Source organism: Pipra filicauda, unplaced genomic scaffold (assembly GCF_003945595.2).
Source record: "Pipra filicauda isolate LSUMZ 115617 unplaced genomic scaffold, ASM394559v2 scaffold137_size4652046_pilon, whole genome shotgun sequence".
NCBI classification, from domain to species: domain Eukaryota; kingdom Metazoa; phylum Chordata; class Aves; order Passeriformes; family Pipridae; genus Pipra; species Pipra filicauda.
Window position 1 is genome coordinate 4198613 of NW_024103851.1, and position 20093 is coordinate 4218705.

The following is a 20093-nucleotide window of genomic DNA, read 5'->3' on the forward strand; positions in this document are numbered from 1 at the left end:
TCACATGGATAACTTTGGCTGGTTTTGTCCACTGGGCACAGCATTGTTTGTTTTCCAGTATGGGGATGTGTTTTTGTTTTAACTAGCACAGAAAGGCAGGGGATGCTCCTCTTCTGTAACTTCATGTATGTTTTGCCAGTGGAGCAGCTGCAAAGCAGAAGTCCCGATCTCTCAACCCTACATTGATTTGCAGGTGGTTTCTAACATCCAAAAGCTCTCTGAAGGATAATGGCGGTAAAAAAAGCAGAGGAAAAAAAATAAAACCCACTGCCAGACCAGGTCCTGCTTTGAAACCACTCCCATAGATCCTTTTTGCAATTGGTCAGGATGAAGAATGAAAGTAGAAATACCTTTGCTGGACACCTAAGTAATGATCTCTTCCTTGCTCGGGGAAAATCACCTCCTGAAGTCAGGCTTCTGTCCAGTTCTCTGTACAGTTCCTTGCTCAGGGTGACCCAGAGACAGAGCTATGAGAGAAACCAGCATTGGCAGCTCTTGGTGCTTCCAGCAGCAGGGCATCAGTACTTCCCTACTACTGCCACCTGGGCAAAACTAAGATCCTCAAAAGACATTTGAAGGGCAGGGGAAAGTGTGCTTTTCCCCCATGACAGTACCTGCTGACATGCTGTGTGCATTTGTAAAACAGGTCTGAAAAGAACTTGCATGAAAGAAAAAAGGCACCTGTATTAGACATTGCCGCACATTAAACACTTGCTTATAACTATGTCCTATAGCAGCTAACACAGTACCCTAGCGCATAGGAGGTAGTACAGCACAGACACACATCTGCACAAGCCAAATACTAACTACAGAAACCAATTAATCACCCCAAGTTACCTTAAGGGCAGCACACAGCTGTCAGATCTGCTTGCACGTACCAGGAGCTCCCAGTCTGGTTTCTGTAACGCTTACCCTCAAGTATTCCTTTTTCTAACTAGCTATATCTCTTCTACCCTGTCTTTTCTAATATTGAAAAAAATCCTCACAAAGCCTCTTTGCAAGAAGTCCCATTAAAGATATATTCACCATATTATGAGAATTAGCCATAGCAACAGTACATCCAAAGTGCCCACAGAGGAACTGCTGTAGCGGAATTGAAGCCATGCTGCGTAAAATGATCTGAGCATTGCCTATTAGCAAGGGCTGCTATACATGAAGAAAAAGAAAACACTACCATAGGCTCAGACTCAAGGTTCCTCTGACTTTGAGTTCTCTCCGGGGCGATAAAAAAACCCCACCAAAATAAGCAGCCATAATGAGCACACAATTCTAAAAGCAAAACCCTCAAGCTCCATCAAAGCGAGTAGTTGACTGGGGAAAGAAACAGTTTCCCTTATTTGTCAAGTAAGTTCTCTGTCCCCTTCTTTCTGTCACTGTAAAGTGTTCTGACTCATTTTCTCCCACACTGGGGAGTTTGGTAGCTGCAATCCCATTCATCCAGATGGCCTGTCAGGGTTTATAGGCATTCCTTAAAAATAGAAGCAACCTAATCCTGGTTCTGGTAATTTAAAAGAAATTTTTGCAAACCTGCATTGTACTTTCAGAGCTAACAGGCAATAATTCATGGCTGTGATATGAGATGGTTGGTTTCCCCTCTTGCCACCAATTTCACAGACACATTCCTTGCTCTGTGTTGATACAGGCTGTTGTTCTGCAGTTATTTGCAATCTCTCATCTTTCACTTGATGCTGATTTTTTGCAGCTGAGGATACTGATTCTCATGCAGATCCCACTGGAATTATTACTGGTACCTTATTACACACCCATGTGGCAGTAACAGCTGAATGAATGGGATGGCGCACCATTTTCAAACCGTTACAGTTTCATACTCCAACACAAACCAGAGCCAACTTCGTTACATTACTGGTTGCAATAGCAGCTTACATGAGAAAAACTGAGCAGACAACTAGAATTGGTTACACACAACTGCCAGATCTGCTGTGTGCAAGTCAACACACTATGTAATACAGCCTGACCTTGTCATCAGAATTGAAGTCCAGGCTTTAATTGTAGCTGTCATCAAAGTATTGTCTCCAAAGTGAGATGTTTTGGGCTACAGCTACACATCCTGGCAGCCTAATGTCAAACGGCACCTATGTAACTGCTGCTGGTCCCTGCAACTTCCAACTGCACTCTCAGGGCCCATGTTCTGACTTTTATCAATGACAAGAGATGAAGCAGCAGTCTATCCAACCTGGAGACCTGAAGATAGCAGCAAGTGCCGTATTTTTGTATGGAACTTTATTGAAAGATGCAAACAGTTTCATTAGATTAGGTGGTACAGTAGGAAGAAGCAAAAGAAGCCTCAGGCATTCAAAGCACAGTTGCTTAAGCCAGGCTCAATTTACAGTGTCTAGCCAGCGACTGAAAATACCTGGCTCTTTGGGATTGATTTCCTGTTACTTCTAACACACACACACACCCCCATCCTCTTTAAATAGACTGTGGTGGGGAATATTAATTGCACCTCTGTTTGGACACTACCAAGAAAACATGTAAAGTTATGCATAGCCCACCATTCTGAGAAGCTCCCAGGTGCTGGAACTGGCTTCTCACTGCTGGAGAAGGCCACGTCCCACACCCGTGTCCCAGCACACTGCCAGCTTTTGCTGCACGAGCAGTGCTGGGTGGGATGCTCTGCTGCACCTTGGAAACAGTACTGGAGCAGCAAAGATTTTTTCTTAAATAACTTAAAAGATTATTTCAACACACTGAAAATTATTTTCATCCGGGTACTAAAAAAAAAACTTTCTCCGTGTTCTTTTGAAATGCCTTTTGACAACTAGAGAGGGAAAACAAAGACTTCAAGTTTTCGTGTATTTTATTTACAGGCCACACAATACATTTTATATACAAATGGCTTAAAATAACAAAGAGTAAGCAAGCTGAAGCATAACAATTTGTTTTAAATTAGGTTGTCTTGAAATAACTCCTGCAATAAAGTATTCTTCACCCTGATAAGCACGTTAATTCAATTTTAAGTCAACCCAAGGTCATTCCATTTTTAAATACAAATTCAAAACAATTTTCTGGCAATTCCTTAATTTCATGACACACTTCTGCAAATGTAGAACATCCCAAAACTATCAAGAAATAGCTAAAATTTTCTCATGTAAAAAACACAGTAACAGAATAGACTGGGGAGAAATGTTGTATGTAAAACATTTGTGTGTTTTATTAACGAAAAGAAGAAATCAGGAAGTACATGTGAGATTTTCCTCTCTTGGAAACATGGTCCAAGATCTAATCTGCCTGCAGACAAGAGGTATCCTGTGTTACTTCAGTACTTTAGTTTTTACCACACAATTATCTATTAAACTCTTCCAACTGTAAACTTAACCAAAACTGAAACTGCCTCCTGCAACAAGCAAAAGGAGAAGAGCACTCAGAACTGTAAGAACTTACAACACAGCACTTATTGCCTTTGCTTCTAGAAAGCACCTTACAGTACTGTGGGATGGAGAAAATTTAACATATACCACATCTCATGGAAACATAAGAAAATATAAAGGTTTGCCATTTAAAAATTATTTTCCCAAGAAATTATATTAAAGGATACATGTATTTTTACACCTTTTCCCTAACACTGCTCCTTCTGTTCAGCATAACAACTAGCAATCCATAAAAGCTGTTTCCTTTTCCTTTGGCTGAGTTTAAGAATTATAATAGTCTAAGTGTTTTAAGTCATGGTCATAGCAGTCCAGTTGTGCTCGCTTTCTTCCTCTTGGTATGGCTAAAGACCACTTAATATAAATAATGAAGTACTTCCTACTTGATAGTCCATTATTACAGTATTTCACTATGTTTATTTAGAAATACAAACACACAACACTTACTTTTCGATGTAGTGTCCAGGTCTCTGTAGCACAGAATTGCAGCACAGAAAATATAACCCCAAAGGAATGGGGAGGGACGTAAAAAAAGCCACAGTTCCACAGAAAAATAACGCAGTTTTCAGAATGTCTACTATTGCATCAAAAATGCCAGGGCCACATGATGTAAATTGCCAAACTAGCACAGACTCTCTCTGCTGAGTGGAGTTTGCTAAAAAGGTAAAATTCTGTCAAAAGCTCCTCATCATGTGTTTTAATTCAAAAGAAATGTTGACAGGTAATACACAGGTTGGGTGCAAATGATTGTGGACCTACAGTCATTAAATCCCGCCAGTTCACTGGCCGCTAACCTGCCTAGACAACTCCGGGGCCAGGGGAGCGCAGCTGCAGGAACAATCCTCCCGCCACGCCTCCTGAAGGCTGCCCTGGAGAAGCAGGGCAGAGCTCCTCACCCACGTGCAGCCCATGCGTAGCCTCCACCGGCCCAGGAGGAAAGGCTGCCAGCAAAAGAGCCAGGAAGATCCCCTGGGTCGCAGAGACTGTAATCTCTTCAGAATTATCACATGTGGAAATACATTAACTTTCCCTCCAAATTATCCCAACACTGTTGTCCCAGGCAAATGCAGTGTTCAAAAGTCACAAGCTAATCATCATTAAACTGGGGAAAAGTCATTGTACAGTACCCATCTGCCACAGCGTGCCAGAGTTCTGTTTCTGATTCATCTGGCACTCAAGTGTCTATTGCATCTTCTTCTCTCTCCTCATAGTCAGGATTGCTTGTGCTCAGGCCATGTTTCTCATGGCCAAAGACTGAAATCCATTTTGGTGGAACAATGTATCAGAGTACTGCCAGCCCATAAGGAAACTGCACTGTCATTTTACACAGGCAGAGGGGACTCACTTCTCTGTACTAAACGAGGTGAACTAAACGAGTTAAAAATTTACCTCCAAAAGGGAAGCAGTAGGAGACTGCAAGGAAACATCTTCCTTGCATTTTTTTATTGGAAGGCAATTCATTTAGTCTTCTGAGATCTGTTTTCCATTTGAACTTACCTGCACTTTAGGCCAACTATCACCCGCAGTCACACTGCAGGTGAGTAACCCCAGAGTGCACACTTTCAGTGTAAGTAACTGCCTAAAAGCTTTGAAAGGCCTTTGCTTGATTCTGAAAAAAAAAAAAAAAGGCAGCAATCTGTGTATCTCTGTGGGACTGGGTTTTTTAAAGATTAGTAAACAAAGAGCCTTAGCTGACACTGTCCATATCTGAACGACACTGATTTTTGTCTTTATAATTTTACTAGCAGAAAAATGCTATGAGGGTGTCCTTACTCAAGGAAAACTATCCAATGCACTGTCATTCATTCACGTGAAACTTTTGCTTTTCTTAAGCACAGGCTATTCAGGTCATAAGTATTTGTTTCTGACCTGGCCACTTATATTTTCAGATCCCAGGATTTTTTTTTTACTGTGTCTAGTGAAGGCAACTGCCAGACTTGTAGGGACACCGTAGGTAGCAGGACGCTCTCTCTGCTCCCCATTTGCCAGATCCTCAAAACACTACGTAGTTAGCAAAGTGAGTTTCTCCACGCTCCACAGGGTGGGATTTAGCCATATAGGAACCAGGATTTTCAATCAAGACAAAACACCAACAGCTTTGGCTTCTACTCTGAAAATCCAAAAAGTCACTGACAAGACTACGTTTGTAATAGTGTAAGTAGAAATTTTACTTTTTTTTAAAAAGTAATATTTAAACACTCAGTTACATAAGGTACCGATTTGTCAACTGGATAATCAGTTGGAAAATTGTTTCCAATATGGGCTTCAAAACATTCTTTTACGTACAGGCAAAATATAACCATACCTCCTCTCTGCAGGAGAGAGACCACTTGTCAAAGGAAGGAAAAAAACATGCTGGAAGTTGTAATTAGTATGAGGAGTGGCTCTTGATAAAGAGTTTGAACTATAATAATTTTATCAGTTGTTCAGAGAGACTCAATTCCAATATTAAAATGTTCCGTGGAATAGCAGATATAAAAATCAATTAATTGGCACAATTACAAGTTTACAGAGAATTAGAACTAATGTCAAACGTTTTGCTGTTGCTTTAAATACTGGTCATTTTTCCTTTGGTTACTTTCTACAGTGAAGTACTTGTGGTAAAAAGACAAGAATGTCAGCTTTTCACACAAAGTAAAGTAATTACTGCTATTGACATTTAAGAGAAAAAACTATTTTATCACTTGGTAAGGACATATGAAGTATAGTTTATTTGGCAGAGGAACTAAAACACTTACAACAACTCCAAGAGGGAGCTGAGGAAAAACTACACTCTTCATTCTTCTCCTCACTTTTTATGTTTCTCATGAAGTTCAATTTGGAAATTACGATTTCACCAAGGTAAGATCAGGTCTCTAAGTAACTGGCCCATGTAAAGTAAACAGCACAAGGTTATGACCTATTTGAGTTTCTTATTATTATCTGAATTCTCTTGTTAACTACCTAGGTTTAGGCATTATGTTCATACTGATCTATAAAGTACTTCCAAATTTTTGCAGACCTTAAGCTTACATGTTAAGGCACTTACCATTCAAGTAAAACAGTTTTTATATAAACAAGCCTGGGAGACGGACATTTTACCAGAACATCCATTCTTTTTTTTTCTTGAAAGAAAAAAAAAAAAAACATAGACCAAATATTTATAAAATTTTGCATCGAGAGAAAGGTTGTGTTTTATTATCTGAAATGAGCACAAAGTACACCTTCCACAATAACACTGAAAGCAGTGCAAAGACTGACAGTGACCTTTGACTAAAGGTAGTTCTGTAAAAAGAAAAATACCAAATAAATCAGTGCCCTGCTTTGATTGTTGTAAAATTTCCTTTTTTTTTTACATAAAAGTTGGTCCAAACTTACAAAAAAAGCACAAATGTGCATAGTTCAGAAGATCTGAAAGAGTGCCATAAAAAGCTGATGTCCCTAAATTTAGCATCCACTTAAAACTGCCAAAATACAAAATAAAATTCAGAACTAGAGTTTGTGAACATGTACAATCAATTTTTCTATTTTTCAGACAGCATGAGTTGTAAGCATTTTTTAATTTTTCCTACTGTATGCAAGACCCTTTTCCACATAAAAATAAAGCTGTTGAATTAACATTATTCAAGTCTGTTGAACTGCTGCTTTAAACTGCAGCTAAAGGGGGGGAAAAAAAAAGTTTTTCCAGATAAAAATGGTGTGCCTGAGGAAAAACAGATACTCAATATGGTAATCCTCTGCCTCGCCCTCTCACTGCAGATGTGCTAATGTGTCCCCTGTATCCTTGAGAATAGCCGGGTCCTTGGGCAGGAGAAGTCCAAGTCTGTCCATGCATGTGGCTGATGCCACTGGGGTTTTCCTGCAAATTACTTCCATAGCTATAGTTGTGCATCTTTGAGGGCAAAGAGTGCGTACTCTCTGGCCCTGTGGAGGCATCACTGCTGCTCCCCAAAACCGGGATTGGGCCGTGGCTGTATTCAAACCTATGGTCTTTATCTCCACTAAATAGCATGGGGCCAGTGTTGAGGTAAATGTCTCCATAACCAGTTACTGAGCTGGGAAAGGATTCTGAAAAGGCTGATGGAGGAGGGGCAGCACCAGAGTGAGATGAAGCAGTACTGTAGTTATCCAAAGACTGAATATCTGAGTTTCCAAGGAAACTCCTCCTTTCTAATACTCCTGATGATCCACTTCCTATTCCATCGCTACTGCTGTAACAGGCAGATGAAAAAGATGATGATCCAAAGTTATCCTTGTAGTCTGGGCCTGTAACATAGGAGTCTCTAGCCTGATAATCCACACTCGTTTGTACTGGCTCCTCTGTTGTCGCCTGAGCTTGATGCTGAGCAAGCAGCTGCAGAAGAGCTGCTTTCACTCCTGCATGAGGATCTGTTCCTGAAGAGTTAGTTATAGGCAAATGCTGATTCTCTGTCCGATAATCAAGGTCTTCATCAGTGAGAGGTGGAGGCTCTGGTGGCTCGGGGGGACGCTGATCTGGAGGCAGGATCCGAGGGCGCTCCTGTTCGGGTGTTCGGTTTAGAAGCCTCATCTCAGACTGCCTAACCAAATCCTCTTGACCTAAGAGGATGAAAAAGAAAAGCTTTGGAATAAAAACACACAGTAGGAAAGGACTCTCCTGGAAAAACAGAGGTTTGTTACTTCAATTCCCATTAACTTATTAGGTAAATTTATCAGTAGTTATACAAATTATTTTGGAGAACAAAATTTGGCAACAGCTCACTTGCCTCAGGAGCATGATGCAGATTTCTCCTTCAAGTAAGATTACCAGCAAGCAGTTAAAGAAAAATAGTAAGAGTTCCCTAAAAACACCCCACCAAAACCAAATAACCGAAACAAAACTCAAGCAACATGTAAACACTAGAAAATTCAAAGAGGGATCAGGAAAGATTCACAAATAGGATAAAAGTCTCAAGGGACAAAAGGCCACCCTATCAAGGAACAGCAAAGCTCTAGGTTTAAAAAAAATTGTGAACAAAAAAGCATACCACTCAAAAAAAAAAAACCCAAAACCCCTCAGAAAACAGCCCCAAAGCACTTCAGAATATTTCTTTCAACAGCTGCAAACCACAAAGCAATACATACACCACCATATAACAGAAACTGAAATAGCAATCCAAAAAGATGAACAGAGCTCTAAACAGTGAGAAGAGTATGGAAGCCTTGACTGTACTCCAATGGAAACTTTTAGCCATGTGTGCAACAGTTACAAATAGCCACTTACAGAATTTGACACTAAGCAATTGCTCTAGTCAGCATTGAAACCCCAAAATAAAATATCCTCTCATCAAAATATGCTTTACCTAAATACACAGTCAAAACTGGCAAATTCCATTCATGCATCTGCTAGAGAAGACTGTCTTCTCCACCACACACACCACTAAGAAAACCCCAGCCCCCCAAAATAATGATCAGTGTTTCATCACTAATACTTGTGTACCTCTTAGCGTGGGGAACATTGTTTGCTCTGTCTGCACGGCACCTGTTACACTAAGACACGAATTCTGTGATCCAGACATAAAACATGACAAAATCAATTTAATCTCCAATACTCACAGATTCATATGGCAAATGTGTTAATTCTCTACCCCAAACTATTACACCTCCAGTGCTTAAAGTATTTGCTGGTTAGCAATAAAGGCCTTCAGTACCGTACCTGCAGACATATATAATGATTTGATCAGATGTGGGTAGCCAGGTGCTGGAGATTCCACGTCGTCCCGGCTGACAGATGCAGGAGTGGAGGGCTCTGGAGGCTGCCTGAGTTGTAATGACATTTCATTTCCTGATCCGTTTTCCTTCTCCTCCAACACAAAATCTTTTTGTTTTGTTTGCTGAGCCTTTATTAACTGAGACAACAGAACAGCAAATGCACTCTGCACAGCTGCCTGGGCAGCATCAGTCTCAACTTTAGGCTGGCCCAGCTGTGCAGGTGGCACAGGAGGCTGGGTGACGATCTGCTGTTTTAGAGGCTCCTGCTCTGGCGGGGGTGGCGGAGGCGGCGGCGGCTGCTGCTGCTGCTGTTCTGACTGTTTTTCACCTGCTGACAAAATTCCAGCAGGAAGATTTATTTTATTTAGTTGCTGCTGAGTCTCTGGGTTTACCTTAATATTCAATACTTGGGCAAACTGTGCCAAACTAACACTTGTTTTAGACTGTAGCAGGTTTAGCAGGATTGCCACTTCATTCTGGTTTAACTGCTGTCCAGTGCTTGTTTTCGCTAAAGACAAAAAAGGTGTTTTTAAGTATTATTTAGAACTTGCATAATTCAGAAACTCAAAAGAAGACTAATCTAGCATAGCTGACACAACAGGCAAAGCATGGGTTTGGACAACATAGAAATGGAAAGCTTTTACATATTAACTGCCTTTGGGGGAGTATCTAGAGGAAATGGAATAGTAAGATCCAATATAAAGAAACTGACTTCCATGAGGTGCACACATGCACTTGGACAGATGGAAAAACATCAAGCTGGAGCTCAATTTTCTACAATACAACTAAGCTGGGGCTTAAGGCCACTTGCTTCAGGCAGCTGTAAGATATCCAATCCCTGTAAAATTTCCTATCTTTGACATATCACATCCCTTTAAAAAGTAGCCACCTGCAAAATGCATTTCCAGTCATATTCTGGCCCATTCTAATTCACATCTGGGTTCTAAGACCTGCACAAGCGACCAGGATCTAGATGGCCCAGGAGCTCAGGGTATAAATGCAAAAGCAAGTGCTGAGCTTGAAGGATGAGAAGTCCATCACTTAGTACCAAGAAATATGTAATGAATACAGTTTCTTCATTTAAATGGAGTTTGACACAAATAAGAGGAGATTATGATGATGCAGGGGAACATGAATAAGGAGGTTGGGATATCAAAGCAGTTTCTTAGCTTCAAACACCTGTTGTGGTGGTTTATTTTGAAAGAAGTGAAGCAGCATGGATTTAAACAATAAAGTATTACCAAAATGACCATTTTCTATATATCTTGGCACAGATTATTTGGACCTCTGCTCTACCATTAAATTAAGATTTGATTCAAGATGGTTAGTATTAAAGAATTTTCAGGTACTATGAATGCATTAACTGCTTGTTTTTCAGCTGAACTCCTGTATCAATGCCATAGGATTTACGGTCACTCTGCACAGTCAAAAATGGTCTAAATTACTCTTGTCAGGTATCCATTTGGTGTTGTTACTCTGTGTATTTCTACATAGCGTAAGAGAACTATCACTAAACTGCTGACTACCTCAAATGGAGCCCATATAGTCCATTACTTTTCTCTTCTTATTATATTCATAAAACTGGTCTCAAGCAAGATACTCTGGTTAAGTTTCAGAATTAATGGCTGTGCAATCTACAGAGGTAGATACTTCATGGCATATGAGGTTCTGGGGGTGGTTTTTGGTGTTAATTTTTTTTACAACTTGGTTCAGCCCCAACAACCTGGAAAGCTGAAGACTATCATAACATGCAGATGGATTCTGTTCCATTTGAAATGATGACTGTTCTAAACTCTGATCCTTCTGATCCATTTATCAATACCAATAACACTTCTCCAATCTACGGAGATTGTGAGGAACTTTGAACAGCTACTGGCTTGTGGAATCACAGAAGAATTACAGATGAGCAAGAACTAAAATTCTCTCAAAATACAGAGCAAGCAAGGTAGTTGCTCTGACCAGACTGAAAAATTAGGTAAAACTGAAAAGTTCCCAAAAGCAAAGGTAAATCTTTTGTAACAAAGATTTAACTTACAATACTGTTACTCCCTCAAGAATCCAGGAGACGTCAATACTCTGCAAATAACATCTAAAATTTTTAGAGGTGCAATCCAAGTAGAAGGTAATTATAAGAACTGAAAATATTACTGACCAAGTGCTACACTAGAGTTGCCCTGAGTTTTGAGTTGGGAAGAAGTTTGCATGCCTTGTGGGGTGTTGGTTCTGCTCTCATCCATGCCTAGGGATAGATCCTTCCTAGGGACTTTAGCTGCTGTTGAGTCATCAGTCATGCCCATCTGCTTCTGTCTTCTGCGTTTCTTACTCCACAGCTCATGGCAATCTTGCCACAAAGGAAGGCTGCAAAGAATGATTAGAGATAATCAGTTTTATCCCAGAACTATTTTTATTTTTTTTAACCATACTGGTAAAATAAATATTTGAGTTATACATAATGTAACTTCTGAAAGATGAACATACTCGAATTCAGATATACATCAGAAAACACTCAAAAGCCAGCAAAATCTCAGACCTGCTTTTTCTGGCTGAAATCTCTTCATTGATTGCCTATTTCAGAAGCACAAGTCCTTCTAGCAGAAAAGGGGAACCACATATCTTACAATGAGAATGTTATTTTCTTGAACTCATACTTAAGAAAAGCCTAATTATTTGTGTAATTCAAGACTTCAAAATCGATGCTGCACACTTGCTATGAAATACAATTCACATAGTAACAGATAACAAAGTTATCAATATGCAAGTGGTTTTTTCAAGGTCCTTCTGTCCACTGGTAAAAGTACTGCCGTCTCATTAGGTCAAATATTTGTCCACAATAACAGACATGGCAATGTAGTATTTATAGTGTACAGCACAGCCGGCCAAAAAACATAGGGGGAAAAAAAAAAGAAAAACGTTGCAGAAATAAGTTGCATGAATAAATAGCACTTAACACTAGCAAAGCTGAGATACTAGGAAGAACAAGGGATGTCTCAATCCTTAAAGACAGACAGATGCAGAGACAAAAGTCTCCTAAGAAACTCATCGGCCACTAATTCTGTCCTTCCATTACAGTTTCCTGCAGGCAGCTCAATTTTGATTTCCTATGGAACACGAAGACCCATCCATAAATAACAGAAATACTGAGACAGGCAGTAAAAACAGTGTTTTATGTTTTCCTATTACATATTAGTAACTGTCTTAGCTGTTCTGTCACCCAGGAACATAGAAAAATTAGGTGAAAGATGACAAGAGACACTGGAAAGGCAATTATGACAACTGCTTTACTCTCTCTCTCCATACAGCAGGTCAAAGACCTGCCAAGTATTTTCTGAAAAACAAATGGAAGCAAGCAAGAACTCATTGCGAGAAGTATCCTACCATCCCTGCAATCAGCACTGTCACTTTCTTTGAATGAACAGCTGCTTCTTCCCAAAAGAGAACTTCAGTCTTTCAAGAGAACAGTTAACACTTTCCTGTGCACGCTCTCAGAAGTGACTGTAGTTCTTCTTAATTTTTAAAAGGACACCAATGACTAGTTTGTTTTGACTTACCATATATCAGCTTCTAGAATGGATGCATTACCACATCCCTGAAGAATAAAAATTCTTCCCATTCACTTACTTTAAAATGCACATAAAGCAACATTCTGTACAAGTGGTTCTGAGACTCAGCAAACAGCCTAAGATTGCTAATTTCTGATTTTCACACAGTGATATAGTTATATTCAGGCAATGAAACCTCTTAGCATCATGTTTCAGGAGCATTAGTAGCATTTGCCCAGAGAGGCTGTGAAGTCTCACTGGAGATATTCAAGAACCACCTGGACATAATTCTGTGCTCTAGGATGACTCTGCTTGAGCAGGGAGGTTGGACCAGATGACCCACTATGATCCCTTCCAACCTTACCCATTCTATGATTCTGTGTAACAACCATGTGTATGTAACAGGTAAGCCTTGAAAGAGTTTTAATAAAATCCTTAGATAAAATGCAAACATTTTTTCCAGTTGGTAACTAATTAAAAAGAAATCAGTACAGGCTGCCTTGAAGGTTCAATTTACTCAAACAATATTGAACATTCTATGTTCTGACAGCTATCTTGAGGAAAGAATTGAGACCTGCAGATTTTGTAATACCTTCTCATTGTTTTCCTCAGGGCCTGTTTCAATAAGATTTGTACTGATTAAAATGATGATTAGGTCACTGCCAAAATCCTACTGGACACTGCAGTACATTGCCCTCAGAGAAACTGACAGGAAAAAATCCTGCACAAAGTATTTCATTTTTCCTGCCTGTAAAACCAAGAATCTGGCTCAGGAAACAATTTATGGTATTTCACTTTAACTCTCAGGTACCTTTGTAGAATTCTATACCCAGTGTCATTCTACCATCAAAGAAGGCAATTCAGATTCATGGAGGACTTCAAAACCCTTGGAAAAAGTAGACACCGATAAACAGAGATAAAAGGGGAATGATGTTTTCTAAACATTTTCTTTAAAGGAAGTAACTCAGTAACTAGTTCTAGGAATGACAAATGACACTTCTCAGATGCTCACAAGCACAGCTGTCACAGTGTAAGAGTCACTCAGGAGCACAACCATTCTACTGCAGAATCACCATTCAACAACTGTATATACCAATGTTTTTGTTCTGCCACCATCTAATTTAACTGAAACACAATAAGCTTAATGAAATCAGTGCACATTCCCATTCCAAAGAGGTAAGGACCATTACAAGTGCAAATGACTTACTCTGGAGGAGGCATTTTAGATGGTTCCACATCTCGCAGAAATTCACACTGAAGAGCCTGTTCAGCTGTGCAGCGTTTGCTGGGATCCAGAGCAAGCATATAATCGAATAAATCTAATGCAGCTGGTGGGATGCTACAAAAGTGCAAAATGGAGAAAAGCATTGTATTTTTACTTTGTATCATACACTTCCGCACAAAATTTTAAGAAACACATCCCTTCCAAGATACTGATCATTAACTCCTCAAATAACTTACATATTAACAAAATCCACTCACAACCTGAGCATGGTAGCAAGAAGCAGAAATAAACTTCACCTTTTACTACCTGTGCAACCATATAACCATATAACATAAGCTTTCTTTACTTTGTCTTGTTTAATTGTTTAAACGTTGTCCTTACATAAAAACACCCCGAAGTTTTTAAGCCAAGACTGTGTTACTGTCCACTTTGGAATTTAGCACCCAGGGAGTTGCACTTCTGATTGGTCCACGGATAATAATTTTATTGCTTTAAAGATATTAGTTTCATTAGTATGAACAGATGATGCATTTCTCCAGAAACTCACAGTACCTGAAGGAGGGGAACGAACCCTTTAAAACAAGCTTACAGCTGTTTTCCATAACTTTCACTTGTGATATTTGCACAAAACTAGTCCAGTGGTAGTACTTTAGAACATATAGTTCAGATAACTCCTCTGTGTTGAATGATTTATGACCCAAAAGACTGTAATGTTAACCAGATCGCATATTCAGCTGTAGCCACTTATACTAATAAATAACAATCAAGTTTTTTGGACAGGGCAACAAGCAGGTGTACCAATCATGGAAAACAAATGTTTCCTTAGGTGAAAGCTGACAGGTGGCTGAAATTTTAGGGCCTTCTTTTCTCTTCTTCGAGTTCCTATTAAATAAGGGTTAATACAAGCTCTGTGGGTATCATGGGAAGGACAAGAACCTAAAGCCATTTTTGCTTTACACTTGATCTATGCTCATTCTCTGGAAAACACTGAAGTTCATAAAGTCTCCAGGAAAACTTAATGCTATTACAGTTGACTAAATTAATTCTTCATCCTTACAAAGCAAACTCTTCTCTCAGTTTTCGACGATACTGCTTCTTTGGTTTCATTGTGTTGAAATAAGCTAATTTTATAACATCAGGCCACACTGCTGGACAAGGACTCCCGCAAATTCGGCTGTACCAAAAAGAAGGGAAAAAAGGGTATGAGATCCAAACCCACAAATGAGCACAGCTGTCATTTTATTCTTGCATGTACAGTGAAAACCAAAATAATTTCCAATTTTAATGCTCAGGTTATTTTTAGCTAAAATTTCTCTACTGTCAAATGCTCAACACATTAAATAATGGAGAATTGTCTACAAAGGGTAATCACCCCACCCAAACTAAACTTACTGTTTCTGCCTCAGCCCAGCCCACACATCCTTCACTATGTCTGAACAGGACTCTGGGTATTTGACTTGAACTGGATAACCCATGGTTCGAATAACTTTTATGTCCTTAGCTCCCAATGCCACTGACGATATACCAAATGGCTGAAAACCCACTTTTCACTGAGAATTTATTTAACACTGAACACATAAAGGGAAAAAAAAAAAATCTCAGTAAGGCCTCAAGGCAGAAGCAAGATCTGACCACTAGAAAACATCTGTATTTTTTACTTCAGTTATGAGTTTTATGTGTCAAGCCTCATTTATGTCCACAAATAGAGTTGCCCACAGTCTTACTCTTACCGCTCCATCCCCACCCATTTTATCCAACAAGGGATGGCTAAGCACAGATTGATCAACATCACACTTCTGAGCAGAAGAACTAAGGTGGCATTTTCATACACTCAAGGCTTTAAACTCTGATGCAGGCAATCGTAAAAGGACATTTTACAAATACATTTCCCTAGTTCAGCCCTCCTATTTACCAGATTTAAACCGTTAGTGTAAGAGAACTAATGATCTATTAGTCACGCCTCAAATGCTATGCAAACCAATCTGACTTTACACTGTTTGGGGTATGTAATTTTCAGGAGGGAAAAGAAAAATAACACATCTATCTCTTCCTATGAGATTTTACTTCAGCTCTACCTTTGAACATTAAAGTAAATGCATAGCAGCAATAAAGAGGAAAAATGCAGGTGCTTCCAGCAGAAGGGAACCACAAAGTTTTAGTTTTCTGTACCAGAGGTACAACACAAAGAAAAAAACCCCTCAAATGACTCATTGTAACATTCTTCAATGCCATCTAGTGCTCAAAAGCAAAATTTCCCCAAGTTAGGAGTTTAACTCTCCTTACACCGAAAATGACCGCTGATATGCTCTGCACCTCCTAAAAAACTTAATTTGTCCAGGCTGGTTAATAACACTTTACACAGAAACATGCTACTTGTTCAATCTGTTTTGAAAAACATTTCAATATATAACTTTGTAATATTTTTTATTAAGTTAATTTTTAAAATAATGTGGAACATTTACTGTTCAGGTTCTGTAAGTTCCGTAGAACTTTTCCCCTTGTTTATAAGATCAATTATGATATCAGAATCGAGCAATTTTTACTTGCTGAAAGAAGGGAAAGAAAAAAGATGCTCTGGTTCCACTGAGTTAAATACCTATCATTCTGTGATTTATTGAGAACAAGGAAAGGAACAAAATTTTTACCTCCATCAAGTGTTTAGTGGTTTGTAGGGGAACAGAAATATTTCCACAAAAATAATAAAGCCCAGGTGCGTATGTGGTAGGCTTGAAACAAGAACTCAAGGCCAGCAGCATGCCAAGTACCTACTCCTCTCAAATACCACTTGTCCTTATTATTGTCCATGTTCTTATTTTGATTTGCTGCAAGGAAGTTGCAACATCATCTTAAAAAATAATGGGCATTTTGATTACTCTCTCTTTACAACTTCAGTAACAGGCAATTCCAGCCGTTCTACAAAAAACCCTCTTACTAATCAACTGTACATTGCTAGGAGCACAGAATGCTCACAAAAAAACCCTTTCTCCACGTCTGTGCAAAAGCCATTTGCTTTACACACCCTTCAGAACCTCTAACATCTCACTCAGGGCAATAACTTGAGTACTGGAGAACATTCACAGTGCATTATCTCCGATTTTAACACCAACAAAAGAAACCTGTCAGTTTATGAGGCACCTACTATGGGTCAGTGCTTGCAAGTTACCTTATGAGTTCCAGCTGTGCAAGTTCTTGATTTGCTTGAAATATTGGCTTTTTTGTAAAAAGTTCACCCAGGATGCAGCTGTAAAACAGTTTTGCATAATTCCATCATTATGTCTTTTAATATAGATTGATAGAAACATTTAAGATTTATTTTTGGCTTGTTTTTGTCCTTGCTACACTTCTGTCCAAACTCTTACCCACAGCTCCAAACATCGATAGCTGGTGTGTATCTTTCTTCTCCGAGCAGAAGTTCAGGGGGCCGATACCATAACGTAATAACTTTGTTGGTATATGGCCGGCTGTTGGGGGGAGGAAAAAGAGAGAACTATCATTTTACTACCATCTCACCTCTGAAAAAGTGATACCTTAAGGACTTTGTGATGCTGTACAATCTTCCACTCTTAATTTTAGTCCTGCAAAGCAGCAACTGCACAAAGGCAAATGCAACTGTTTGACCAAGGCTATCAAAGGCCAGATTGAAAATATAAATAATAATCACACAGCCATCTCAATGCTATATGAATCCTGTATCTCAATTACTATTCAGAGAGCAACACTATATTTACACTGCTAGTCATTTCAGGACCAGGACTATCTGCTTGGATAAAACCAATAATTTCCAGGCAAATATTGATTATTAGCATACTGAATATAAGACCTCTACGAACATTTTAAAAAGAAGAAAAAAAGTCACTTTTCCCTCTTTAACTAGGAGCAAAAGAGATATAAAGCCTTTTTCTGGAACTACATCCTTCAACAATTTTGATTCCAAAGCCTGGAATGCTTCCAATATCTTCCTATATTTCACAACATCTTTAATTCTCTACAGCTCTAACCAGAAGTTCCGGTCACTGGGAATAATCCTTTCTACCCTCCCACTAAAGGAAGGATTTCCACTATCTTAGACACACATTTTTTATGTGCACAGGCTGAGATACAGTATCAACAGTCCAGAATGGAAAGCAGAAAACAGATGTTCAATTTTAGGTTTTGTTTCAGCAAGGGTGTTTTAAAAGTGAACCCAGAATTATTTCAGTTTTAATAATTCACTCTTACTAACATCAAGTAACTCCAAACAGAAAGCACAGTAATATTAATTGTGGAGTATGAACGACCATAGAAGAAAGTCCAACAAGCTCTTACAACATACTCAGTCGTACAGGTACCATTTCTCCAAAATCATCTGAGTATTTTTTTCATTAACAAACTCCACAATTCATTTTAAAAATGTAGCATGTTTTTGGAAACAATCCCATCATTTATTATATTTATCTCTGAAGCAAGCATTCCTCTACGAAATGTTTACATGGTATGGACTTTCTCTACAGATACACTGCTCATATATATTAGTATATGGTGCTCTTTATTTGAACAGATGTCTTCTCATGCAATCTGTCGTATCTCCTACTCCAAACATGTTTAATCCACCAGAACAACACTTAAAGGAGCACAACTACAACAACCAATGGGAATTTATTTAAATTTTTATTTCCTCTCCGTTGTGCTCCTACTAAATTCTGTACCCTTTTAAACAGTATTAAATTCCAAACAATAGGAAACCAAATGCAAAATACATGAATTTAAAGTAGCAGCTATTATACACTTGTTGGTATACATTAATTACGTCTGTTACTGCAGGTCAGAAATTACTTAGGAGGGAAATGAATGACAAAAGAATTGTCAAAAATCTACTAATGAGATTCTAGTTATCCTCCCAAGTTCAACTGGCAATTCTATTAGCTAGCTTAATTACATTTTAATCTTGGTTTCATTTATGCATAATGGTGTAATGTTGTTTGATGCACCTGTTATTTGCACTATAAAGATGCTGAATTTTCAAATCTTAATTATCAGCGAGTTTTACAAGCAAAATGTAAGTTCATTTAAAAACAGACATTAAAAAAAAACAAAACATGGTAAACCAGAGGAAAAAACCAAACCATTAGGTCAATTTGGTGCATGTTAAAACAAGAAGATAGGATAACATCAAACCTTTTATTATAAGTACATCCAAACACAAAAAATAATTAGGCAGCAGCTGTTTAAGATGATCATACCCTGCTACTATACTGAACAGTTTTCATAACTGTACTTAAGCATATTTTCCTGAAATGACAGCTCAGAATACAGTGAAACTAAGGCTATCAGGTTCATCAACAAGCCAAGAGCTCTGTGAGAAAACAATAAACCCATAAAGCTAACATTATTGATATTATTTCCCAAATTAGCATGCAGAAATCAAAGCAAGCTGAGGTAACCAACCACCTCATGTACATACTACTGTAGTGAACATTCAGCTTGAATTTTGAAAACTCAGTTCCACATGAGAAATACATTACAAAGTAAATACAGAAGTTCTTAATCATAAGAAACTGTGCACCTGTTTCCTGGAGTATGAGTATAATGAAGCCAAGCACAACAGAAGCACAAGTCACAGGAAGTTTCAGGATAACTTTTATTTAAACTTGTATCTCTGTTTCCAGCAGATTCAACATCACTGACTGCCTAAGGAGTACAATGAACCTCTTCAAATGTAAGGTTACATCTCACACAAAAGTAATGCTCATTGAATAGGGAACAGTATTACTACTTTGTGCCAGCAAAAAAAAATTTGCTTTCCCTAAATAAAGTCTTCAGTATATCAACAGAAAAAATACACTTCATGTTTACAGGACCAGAAACCTAGGACTGTAACTCTTAATTTCCAATCAATATATGGTCACTCTCTACAGTTACTTATCCAGAACACCTGGAAAAGCAATATACTTGCACAAAGACTTCTGTGGTTTTATGCAGTGCAAGACAATGTGCACTTCTTTAAATTTCCTAAGCTATTACAGTACAATAAGATTTCCTCTAAACAAAACAGTCTTCTGGCGCCCATAGTAGAGTTATGCAGAAAGATTAAACTTCTGAATTCTTTTTCACAGTATAATTGTATCTTACCTTTCTTCAGAGTTGTACAGCCGAGCAAGCCCAAAATCCGCAAGCTTTATCTGCCCTCTGGTGGAAAAAGCAAAGAATTATTTAGTGGTTAATCCTGTTGAGATTTCCTCCCCCAAATCAGGT

General features: G+C 38.7%; 1 protein-coding gene across 4 annotated transcripts in view; it reads right to left on the reverse strand.

The window, feature by feature from the left end:
* Nucleotides 1-2803: 2803 nt before the first annotated feature.
* CDK13 (cyclin dependent kinase 13) overlaps nucleotides 2804-20093 on the reverse strand; it is a 47575-nt gene continuing 30285 nt past the window's right edge. The window contains exons 7-14 of one of the 4 annotated variants that reach the window (XM_027712023.2): nucleotides 19971-20027; nucleotides 17222-17323; nucleotides 17026-17103; nucleotides 14920-15036; nucleotides 13845-13976; nucleotides 11305-11456; nucleotides 9043-9426; nucleotides 2804-7946 (exon numbers count right to left, since the gene is read on the reverse strand). In XM_027712023.2, coding sequence (XP_027567824.2) covers nucleotides 7090-7946; nucleotides 9043-9426; nucleotides 11305-11456; nucleotides 13845-13976; nucleotides 14920-15036; nucleotides 17026-17103; nucleotides 17222-17323; nucleotides 19971-20027 — 1879 coding nt within the window. In that variant the 3' untranslated portion in view covers nucleotides 2804-7089. Of the gene's footprint in view, nucleotides 7947-9042; nucleotides 9607-11250; nucleotides 11457-13844; nucleotides 13977-14919; nucleotides 15037-17025; nucleotides 17104-17221; nucleotides 17324-19970; nucleotides 20028-20093 lie in introns of all 4 variants that reach the window. The other 3 variants (XM_027712018.2, XM_027712021.2, XM_027712017.2) reach the window with 3 other exon arrangements.